Source organism: Hesperophylax consimilis, chromosome 21 (assembly GCF_061612785.1).
Source record: "Hesperophylax consimilis isolate HC1 chromosome 21, BYU_Hcon_1.0, whole genome shotgun sequence".
Lineage (NCBI taxonomy): Eukaryota > Metazoa > Arthropoda > Insecta > Trichoptera > Limnephilidae > Hesperophylax > Hesperophylax consimilis.
In genome coordinates, this window is record NC_142856.1 from 11,223,385 (window position 1) to 11,234,963 (window position 11,579).

Below are 11,579 nucleotides of genomic sequence, written 5' to 3' on the forward strand. Positions count from 1 at the left end.
GAAAAAAATAATGTTAAGGCCTATGAAAACTGCTTTAAAATCCAAAATCTCTTCTTACGAACCCATTTTCGGTTATGATTTTATTGTATAATGTGGCGAATTAAGTTATTTATAAAGTGATCAAAAACCTTTAAATATTTGTGCCTGAACATCCACAAAATAAAATAAAAGGCACTTTTTGGCCATGTTTTTTCTTGCATAAATCAAAACAGATGGATGGTGTTAAGGGGGAATTTAAACCTTATCGCCATGTACGTAAGGTGTGTTATTGATAGCGGCTCGATTCAAAATATTACACGATGTAGTGCATCGCCTTAAGATTACCTTCAAGTATAAAATCTGGCTACTAACTATTAATAGATACGTTTTGCTAATAAATTATACAATTTCACAAGACATTCGAAGGGTAAAATACATGAACTAAGTTAACGCGGGAATGGCAGTTTATTTTTTATATGTGTTGCTGTACAACGCACCTACTAAGTATCAAATTACATTGACAACTTTACTGTCTATCTATCTTGCTTACCTGTGTGTTAGCCAGCTATTGTCACATTCGTTTCGTTATTTCAGCTAATAATTACCTGTAAATATCGGCTGCCCCGCGCCCGCAGCTCGCACAAATTGTTGGCGTGGCGTTTACACACAGGAGTTTGAGATTTAGTTAGACATTTTAGAGTTTGTTATATAAATTGTGTTCCATGGCATTCGCCTTTGACATCGTATATTGAAAGAAGAGGCCTATAGTGGGGTTAATTCTTACATACTAATTCAGTTGATGTTAACGTTACATAACATACCGGTAATATCGGATTGTGGTATGTGTTACCTGGTGTAGGATTCATTATTCCTTATTTACATAATTAATTAACTGATTTAACTTGATTAACGCATTTACTTGTAGGCATTTCAAAATATATTAAAATTTGAATTTAAAAAAAATTTGGTGGGTTCGGAACGAACAATGTACTTACTAATCAGAAGATATGTGTACGTCACACCTGTACCTATACAGGGTGTATCGGCACTAACCCGACAAACTTTAACCAGCTATTCCTTAGCACATTTGGAGTAAAAAATGTTATGGGCACTTTGCTGTCCGGTAGCATTTTTTTTTCAATTAAAAACAAAAAAAATAAAAATTTCCACACTCAATCACTGTCATTGGCATTGCTTTTCGTGTTCAACAGCTGTTATAAGCAAGTATGTCGAAAAGCGTCTTCGCTCCTTCGCACACACTAAATAATAATAGTTAAAAATGAGACAAATGGTGCCGTGCCATTTCGTTGTGATTGTAAAAGCGCGCCAATATAGGTACACACGTACATTATTCAACGGAATTCGAATAAAATATTGCCAGACGGGTTTTCAAACTTAAAAGGATAAAACAGTGATGACATGTGGTGAAAATATGAATGGTAAATTTTTTATTAAAAAAAAACGTTACCGGACAGCAAAGTGCAAATAAGATTTTTTACTCCAAATATGCCAAGGAATAGCTGGTTAAAGTTTGTCGGGTACGTGCCGATACACCTGTATACTTTACGCATTTACATGTAGGTATTTTTAAAATATGATTATTGGAATTTAAAAAAAATGTTTTTAAAACGAATTTCTAACTTTGTAAATTAAGGTGGGTTATCAACGAACTATTTACGAATCAGTATGTCATCTTTTAGGATGCTGTGTGGAAGGTATTTTTTAAGGAAAGGAAGAAGAGGAAATTCTGGGAAACTAAAGGTATGAGGGTTGGGTAGGAATTTATGGATCAGTGTGTCCAGGAATGACGGACATATGAATATATCACTCTCACTGCGGCGCAAGGCGATGTGTCGAGAGACCAGTTGGAGAGGTCAAAGGGTCTCCCCAAACTAGCCTCTCCCGATCTGGCACGCCACGCAGCTGGCTAAATCACCTATGGCAGATGTGTTGGTTATCCATTAAATGGTTTCCGTGGCGACGGTACCCACACCCACCTCCCAAATTGTAAAGTACAGTATACAAATGTACTAATAATGTACATTAGACATTCAGTAGAATCATTTTAAAGAGATTCTGCTTGTATAGTGGTGTATCGTAGGACTACTGCGGGGTAAGAGGGGACTGCGGGCGACTGTTTCCAATATATTCAAACTTTTAAAATGATTTGCCTGTCCCTACTTTGCAACCTACTTTGTCTCCCTGTGTAAGGAATTTTTTTTTCTAATAAGGCCTATCCAAATATAAAAGCCCCTACTCACCATCCGATTTGCAGGACAACTTGCAGGACAGCATGCTGAGGTTCTGGATGGATTCTAATTGGATGGTGCGTAGGCAAAATCGCCAGCAGAATTATTCCGTTGGAACGACAAAGGGAATATTAATAATTCGGCTGGCGGTTTTGCCTACCCACGAGCCATCCAATTTGCACCATCCAATTTGCAGCACCCCAGCATACTGTCCTGTGCTGCGTAGGAAAAACAGCCAGCCGATTTATTATTATTCCGTCGGCCCGACAAAGAAATAATAATAATTCGGCTGGCGGTGTTGCCTACATACGCACCATCGAATTTGCAGAACTCAGTATGCTGTCCTGTATGTTGTTCTGCAAATCGGATTGTGAATAGGGGCTATAAGCGATATTTGCTGCCACTGTGGGTACAAAAAACATCAAACAGGATACATGATGTAAATAGGTATTTCTTTAAAAACAATTAACTTAAATGGAATCTTTTATGGGTAATTTAAAAAAGAATATGCGAAAACTGCACAAGAGTCCCAACTGCTCCAAACCTTTTGGAGCGAGTGGGACCGTGGCGTCTCCAATTGGGGTACGTTGTGTGACTGAGGGTGGTGGGGAGAGGAGGGAGATGGAAAAGAGCAAGATGGGAGAAGTACCTAGGTGTATCTGGTCACAAAACAAAACTAGTTCACCAAGATGATGCTGAGAGTATCTTCTACTCTGAAATATAGATTATACCCACAAAGATTGTGCGTAGGAAGGTACCAGAGGTATGCAAATTAATGCAAAGCCTACCAGAATCATGTATGACAGTGTTAACATAATTGTTTGATTTCAGTTGCTGGTGGACCAGGTGATGATCTTGGAGACCATGACTCCCCTGGACTTCATGGACTTCCGAGAGTACCTGTGCCCCGCTTCCGGTTTCCAGAGCTTGCAGTTCCGGCTCATAGAGAACAAAGTAGGCCCGGAAAACCCAAATTTATTTATTTATTTCACGCCTATTAAGGCTTTTACACACATATATATAAAAAATATTTACGAAATTATACATGAAAATAGTGCAGGAAACTACTATTTAAAACAATTGCTGAAAATTAAATATAAAGTCAAAATACCACTACTGTTGTAGGCATTGTGCTAACATAAGTTTTACTGTATGTGAAGATCAACCCGCTTTCCGACATCCGATCGAGCTGAAATTCGGCAGACAGACTTGCTGCCGATGACAATACATTCCATAAACTTGTGGTGGCACTCATGCACACACGCATTTTTCTTAAATTAAATGACATTATATTTAAAAATTTACGGCAGTATACGAAATAAATGTTAGTACTATCCAGTTAGGAATTGGCTTAGATGTTAGCGGTGTTGACTCTATTCCCTGGGGAGAAAGGTTCAATCCTTTTTGCTATCAATCATTTTTTTAAGTTTTAAAAAGAATTTTAACTTTTGACCAGTTTAGTCCTGCATGGGTGCAAATGAAATTTGTTCCTGGTGTAGTCCTCTATCGAGCCTTTCTTCTGTTTTGACTTGCCCAGACAATGACTATGCTTCAACAGATTAGGCCATTTGGCGTTAGTGATAATATTAAATTTGTAGTTTATCATTAAATATTATGATATAGTATTGTACAACAGCTGATGTCTAGTGTGACTTTATTGTGAGATTGTAACTACTGTTTAATTTAATCGGTGATTACGCAAGCCGCGATAAGAGATCATTATTCTGGTCCATATTTGAGTTCGTTGAACATTTTGAAACATTTATAGTAAATATTGTTTTGTGTTGCCGATAAATTTGTCTAAGAAAGGCTAAAATCGTAAAATGCAAACTTCTCGTAGGATAGCCATGGGCTGTACTACCTGGTTGTATTACTTAACTATTAGAATAATATGTAACAACTTAATTGACAAGTCTCCCATCGTCGCCACTATTAAATTCCATGCACCCAATAGAAATACAAGACAAAATGTAACATTTTTCTGCAACACGTACACAACCAACTATCAGACACACTTACTAACCTGTATGATGCATGATCTACGCGAAATGTTGAGGGTACTTTTGATATATTTACTGATTATTTTTATAAAATTAAGTGTAATATTTTATTTTATTCATTTCAAAAACATTACAAAATTGTTGATTTCAATGCGTTTTTAAAATATTTTTATAATAAGAATTCTTAGATTAATATTAACAGTGTGTATATCAACTATACCAGTGATAGAGCTTGCCTTTTAAAAGAAGCTTCATTGATGCAAAACATGTCGATATCCGAATTGATTCTGTTCAACAGCAAGATTGCTCTCCCCACAGGCATGACCAATATGACCATTGGCAAGTTAGTTCTACAGACCGGGAGATAAAATAGTATATGTTGTCGGTGACGTAGATAGCCATCGGGAACATAGAAATGAATGCTCTCCATGATGACCGAGTTTTCAAACCATCCACGAATCAGTCTAAAGAAATGTGTAGCAATGCGCACATCTCTCCTGACCCGTAAGTAGTTCATTCCGAGCATACCCAAAAGAAAGTCAATGGGATAGAGCCACGGGTAGTGCAGCAGCACTTTGCCGAATCCTACAAATTCTAGTAGCGTTGGTAATGTAGTTTTAGTGATTTGTCTAACAGTACGTTTAAGTTTCTATTTTATTTCATTGTTTTAACAATTTAGTTTACCAGTTTTGCGTCACAGCATGCTTTACAAACTGTTTGTACCTACAATTTTCGATAGCTCATTAGGTATATTCTGTTTTATTTTATTTTTATTTATTTTATTTATTTGGGAAAATCAACAGATTATTTACATATATAAGAATAAACTAAATAATAAAGATAAAATCCAATAACAGATTTTCACTTAAAATTATAATAATAATAAAAAATATTAAAACAAGAAACTAAGGGTTCTGTACCCGTGGCCTGAGAAATTTACAAAAAATACAAAATTGTAAATAATAAATAAAAAATAATAACAGATCTAGGAACACAAATAATATACTAATAACCAGCTAAATTTCAAAAATTTTAATTTAACTGATACACTAATAACCAACTAAAATTCAAAACAAAATGTATTGTAAAATTTCAACACAGCAGCAATCAATAACACTACACAATAGCAATAATAATGACGGCCGGCATAGTCCAGTGGTAACGCATTGGACTGCCATTCCGAAGGTCGCGGGTTCGAACCCGGCGTGCGCAAATAAATTTTATTTGATTAATTTGTGTTATTTCACAATTAATTAATTAAAATAATATATAGTATATTTGCGGCACGTTCCAGAGTGGAAGATACTACCAGTATCGCCCTGGTGTAAGACCACCATTCAGAATTGAAACGTTGCTCCAAATGGCTTTAGCCGTGTTTAGTGACTAGATCTGAATAGCCAGGTACTTCCCCACCTTCCTCTTTCCCTTCCCCACTTACCTTCAGCCTCACAACATCCCCCAATTGGGGATGCCATAGTCTCACTGGCTCCAGACGGGAACAGTTGGGACTCTTGTGAGGTATTCACTATAAAAAAAAAAGTGGGTGTGTCAAGCCTACGCAAGACAGAAGTGAAACTTCTAGTATTCCTCTCTCTCTATTTTCATTTCATCATCTCTATTTTCTCTCTTAGGTTAGTTTGAAAATTAGAGGTTAAATAATTCAACGACGAAGCATGGATTTGCTTTTTCTAATATTTTCTTATAGATGAATGACGTTCGATTAATGTATAGTTCCAAAAATTTTCAATTTATTCACAAGTATACAATATTACATAAATAACAATATTACAATTAAAAATTACAAAGAAATTACAATGACAATTTACCAATCATGTGCCATTTTCATTGTCAATTTCATGAATATCATTTCCTAATGTCGTGATAATTGGGTTATGGTAACTAAAGTGCGAGATATATACATGAGCACTTAAATCCTTAATGAATCGTGCAAAAACTGCATCGATTGTTGTCCCGTGTCTAGTCGTGCTAGTGTTCCTATCATTAACAATATCCAAATTGAGGGTGTTTTTGAAAAAGTTCAATAACTCTACAGATTCTTCCCTCGCAAAATTAACATTAAAATCTCCCGAAATTGCTTTGATTGTAACGACATTCCTACATCATATTTCACTGTTAATATAATCTCGCCAATATATTAAACAATCCTATTCCAACAATACTACTATATTGTGAAATATTTATCAACTCTTATAGGTTATATTTACCTTATGTTAATGTCATCACTGTGTGAATCAGACTCTCCTCTTCTTTGGTGATTCTCAGGGGATATTTCCTCTTGTGCCACTGATGTGTTCATCACCTCTATCTCGTCACTACTCATTTTTAACACTGAAATTCTGTACCAAACCGTATGAACCACAATCAATTACGTATTTCACTCGTATTACACTCACGACGCAGTATACTAACCAAGCAGCTGATGCTTGGCGTGGCGCAGTTCGCTGGTGTCTGAGAGAGAGGAAAGAAGAGAAGAGAGAGAACGTTCGTGAGCGGCTCCCCCACCTCAACAAGCGCATATGGTGAGAGAGGGACAGTGAACGGTGAGCGGTGGTGGGGGTACCCGCATTTTCGTGTCGATCCTGACTCGGTTTTACTCCGTCCCCGAAAATCCATTACGCGCCTAAAGAAGTTTCACTTCAATAAATAAATAAAAATAATAACAATATAATAAATGTATACCTACAACTAAATTGAACACATGAGTATAAATTGGAAGGTAAGTAACTGGAAAGGATTCAAAGCAATAACATGATAACTTCAAGTAGAATATTTAAAATTATTTAATGTTAGTTATTACATATCTTTTAAAGGTTCCTAAATTACTTGAGAATATGTCCATATCATTAAAATTCTTATTAAATATACTACAGGCTCTGAATATAAACGCATTTTGTCTTATATTAGTAGAACATTTATGGAGATGAAAAAGTGATTTTTCTCTAGTTCTAACGCTCGGAACTCTAAAATTAATCTGTTCTTATAATCTATGCAAAAGTCCAGTTTGGCGTAAATTAAAAAAGATTTGCTTGCTTCCAGCTCGGAGTGAAACGTGAGAACCGCTCCAAGTACAACCAGCGCTATTCTGCAGTATTCGGCAGCGACCCCGCGGCCACAGGAGCCATCGGCCGCTCGGAAGTTGAACCTTCGCTCCTGGCGCTGGTGGAGAAGTGGCTTGAGAGGACCCCGGGCTTAGAAGACGAGGGCTTCGACTTCTGGGGCAAGTTCAAGGCGGCGGTTGACAAGATGATAGGCGACCAGTTGAACGATGCTCAGGTAAACGGACATATTATATTTTCAGATCTAATTATTGACACGAAAGCAAGTAGATTGGGTTTTCTGCTATTCTATTCTTGACTTTCTTCTTGAGTCGTTGCCTCACTGCAGAGGATCGTGACCCCCACTCCAATTGCCCCGCTCAACCAGAGTCCGGAACCGCGGAGACCGACGTTCTGGAAACCTATTCTTTACATAGGTGCGGTATTTGAAATACCTAATAAGTATTATTGCACTGTACCGAATTTGGTGTTCGAAATGTTGTACTTACCTACTTCAATGAATAGTAAACTAGCAGACCCAACTTTGTTTTCTTTTACTGTTTGGACCTGTGGGCCCAGTAACTTTAAAACATGCGTTTCATCCTAGAGTTTTGGAGTTCCCCACGGACCCGCTCTGGGGACTATTCTATTCATTTTCTGCACAAATTGTCTTGAACACCTTATTCATTTGGTTGGCTTTGAAACGCAGGACTATGTAGAATATTGTAGTATTTTCACATCTTGCTTCCAGAATGAAAAACAAATTTATTATACAGTTTTAAGTTGGTTGTTCCTTTTTGTTTGAGTTCTTCTCCTTTGATAGTTCGAAGGATAATTGGACGAAAGAAGATGTTAAAATGTTAATAGATCTTTATTATAAAAAAATGTTCTTTTTTCAGGATGATTCAACAGAAAGACAAAAAAGCAAGATGGCGGATGTCGAGAACCGGAAAGAAGTGTACCGATCTATTTTTGAAACGGAAGCTCACGAAGCTCTTGTATCTCGCGGAGAAAGGAGGTTTGTAATAATATTTAAATACAATATAATATTTAACCAAATGCCACTCAAATTACCACGCGCGCATCACTGAACTAGGCAATAAGAATTCATTATGTTGGTTTTCAGATTCACCCACCAAGCTCTGCAAGGAGCCATTATGATCACCTTCTACAGAGACGAACCGAGGTTTTCACAGCCGCATCAAATACTGATGCTGCTCATGGATATAGACTCCTTGATAACTAAGTGGAGATGTAAGTTTAAAATAATTCAGTCTCATGATAATAGTATATTATATTTTGAGAGAGATTTCATTGTCCCATAAATAAAGCATTGAACTGTTTGCAAACAATCACTGCCTATATATTATAGAGAGATATAGTGAAAATGTATAAAACTGTTTGCAGACAATCACTGCCTACATATTATAGAAAGATATAATGAAAATGTATAAAACTGTTTGCAGACAATCACTGCCTACATATTATTGAGAGATATAATTAATAACCTATAAAACTGTTTGCAGACAATCACGTCATCATGGTACAGAGGATGATTGGCTCCCAACAACTGGGAACTGGTGGGTCATCAGGTTACCAGTATCTCCGATCTACCTTGAGGTAAGCTCTCCAGGAGATTACTCAGTAGGTGCTCGTACTTATATACTTAATTCAAATATTGAAGACGGTAGAACATGAAATACACCGAATCAGTCCTTGTTAATGTGGGCTAAAGTGACCACTTCCTTTGAGTGTTTCCCAAAATAATGGTTGTAACAATAAAAATGTCTTATTCCATTCAAATTATGCACAAATGTCAATACAAAATAACAATCTGTTAAATATTATTGATATATTTGATGCAACTTTAGGTACGTTGTATCAAAGAATTCCAGAAACATTGTCATCAAATGGCCAATCAGCGCCATTTTGTTTTTGACATTATTTAAAAGATCCCCTTTAAACGCCGATTACAGTCCATTACAGCTTTTGAACAAATTGTAATTAACAGAAAAGCACAACTATCATGCTTGTCTGCTGAAGCGGCCATAGAATCAGTGTTTAAAGAAGACCTTTCAAATGGAAAAAAAAAAAAAAAACAAAATGACGCTGAGTAGTCATTTGATGACAATGTAAGATATGAATTTTTATGAAATACCTCAAATGAGTACCTACCCAATTGAGCGTATGATATCATAATAAGATTGTGGGTTTATCTTGCAGCGATCGTTACAAGGTGTTTATCGACCTGTTCAACCTGTCGACGTTTTTGATCCCGCGCCATCTCATCCCCCCACTGGACCCCGCCATGCGACACTGCCTCAGTCTGGCATGGGGCTCCCGCGCCGAGCGCACCTCACGCACCGCCGACCAGACCAACGGATTCTCCAATCACATCGGGAACGGCAACGGTCACACCGAAGAACAATCAATATGATAGACTTCAACCGAAACCAATCCTTATTATCTTGCCATTGAGAGCTCCATTGAAATGTCTCCCTCTATTTCATAAACAATGTTAATGTTAAGTAATGACTGCATTTAGCTAGTGCTCCCTTGTAACCTCTATTATACCAGGTTAGATGCGTTAGGGTATGTATACATTTGTGAACCAAAACGCGAACCGTACCACGAATTACAGGAAAGGAACGAATCAACTGCAAGCGGCGTTGCTTCGTTTCTTTCCCATATGTTGAGGTTCAGTTCGGCTCGCGGATGTATACGTAGCATTATGAGAAAGAAGGAAAGATTACAATTTATAATGAGTGATGATGACAGTTACTTAGGAACCTTTAATGTGATGGACTTGACCAACAGAAACTGAGCTTTATGCTCCTGCGACGAGAGCTCTGTTGTAACTTGTAACCTTTCTCTCTTTCTTATAAATGACACATGTAACAGAAAGGTAAGATCCATCAATGGTATATGTCCTTATCTTCAATTCACACTATGAACTAGCGCAGACCCGTGAAAATTCACAAGATATTATAATTCTAGGATTTGCGTTGCTGAAAGTATATATAAAAAAAATATTTGCCTTTTTAAAAGACAATCAGAAATTTGTCTTCCAAATGTTAGTAAATTTGAAAAATTTTATTCGACATCTGTCAAACATTTAAACAAAAGAAATACTCATTTCTAAAATAGAATTTATAAGTTAATTTTGATACACACAATCATTTCCAATTATTTAAAAAAAAACAAAGCAAATCCCAGTTCTAGACGTTTTGAACTGGAGTTACTCAGAGACACACCGACGAAATTATTAGTTTTGATTACACACATATGAAAGTGCGTTTCTTTTACAAAATTAAAAGAATAGACGCAAGAATTTTTTTGTTATGTATTTATTTTAAAACTTTATAATATGAAGAGAAATTTCCATATTTATTTAGGTTATTTTCCTTGTAATTTTCAATCTTACTGCATTTCATATGAAAAAAAAACAATTCATCTTTGGAACAGTACAAAGTATTATAAATTTTCTTTCCATCACTAATAATTATTCTTGAAATCTCTAAAAATTAATCGATTCAGAAGAAAAACATATTTACTAGATAAGACTGAATTACAGATACAATCTTAACTACTTAAAAACCGATATCTTAACTATAAAGCAGAAATCTGATTGTCTGAAACAGCAAAATCCTGTGGTGTGAAGAAACTTTATAAATTTTCTGTGCTGAATTCCTAAGTCAATTCAATAATTTTTAGCTTTCAATGTCATTTCCACAAAAAGTTGTGAAATATCCATTTAACTATAAAAAAAGAGACGAAAAGCGATTTTTATACTAGCGGTGTTTTGGCTTAAGGTTTGCTCTAGGCTTACATTTTGAAAATTTTACAAAACGTTTTTCAACCATAAAATTATCAGTAGGCACCAGATTTTATTTTTCCAGACGATGAATTAGTAACATTCCGAGGTATTGGTTTAGAAACATCAAAGATTTTAGTAATACGTTTATCAGAATGAATTAAAATAAACCCCATGAAAAGTTTAATTTTTTAGGACTGCTGGAGCAAATTCGACTGTAGGTCCGTCCAATATGCCAATTTTTTTCATGATTTCTTCATTTTTGTCGTTAATATTCCCACTTTATTTTGGAGTATTTGCCAGGGCAAATTCGACCGTAGGTCTGTCCAATACACCAGAGATGCCCGTCGCATATTTGTGTACACAGCTTCTTCACTTGCATTAAGATTCCGACTTTATAGGGTATTGTGTGGTCTTAAAACGTGAACAAAGATTGGCAGTAACTATTACCTAATATAAATACAAATTAGTGAAGTTAGCT

General features: G+C 36.1%; 1 protein-coding gene across 1 annotated transcript in view; it reads left to right on the plus strand.

Moving 5' to 3' along the window:
• Positions 1-10,754, plus strand: part of v (Tryptophan 2,3-dioxygenase vermilion) — a 38,375-nt gene extending 27,621 nt beyond the window's left edge. The window contains exons 4-9 of the mRNA XM_089644672.1: positions 3,060-3,182; positions 7,286-7,522; positions 8,184-8,302; positions 8,411-8,538; positions 8,811-8,904; positions 9,508-10,754. Of these exons, the coding sequence (XP_089500798.1) occupies positions 3,060-3,182; positions 7,286-7,522; positions 8,184-8,302; positions 8,411-8,538; positions 8,811-8,904; positions 9,508-9,721 (915 nt within the window). The 3' untranslated portion in view covers positions 9,722-10,754. The remainder of the gene's footprint in view (positions 1-3,059; positions 3,183-7,285; positions 7,523-8,183; positions 8,303-8,410; positions 8,539-8,810; positions 8,905-9,507) is intronic.
• The last annotated feature ends 825 nt before the right edge of the window (positions 10,755-11,579 follow it).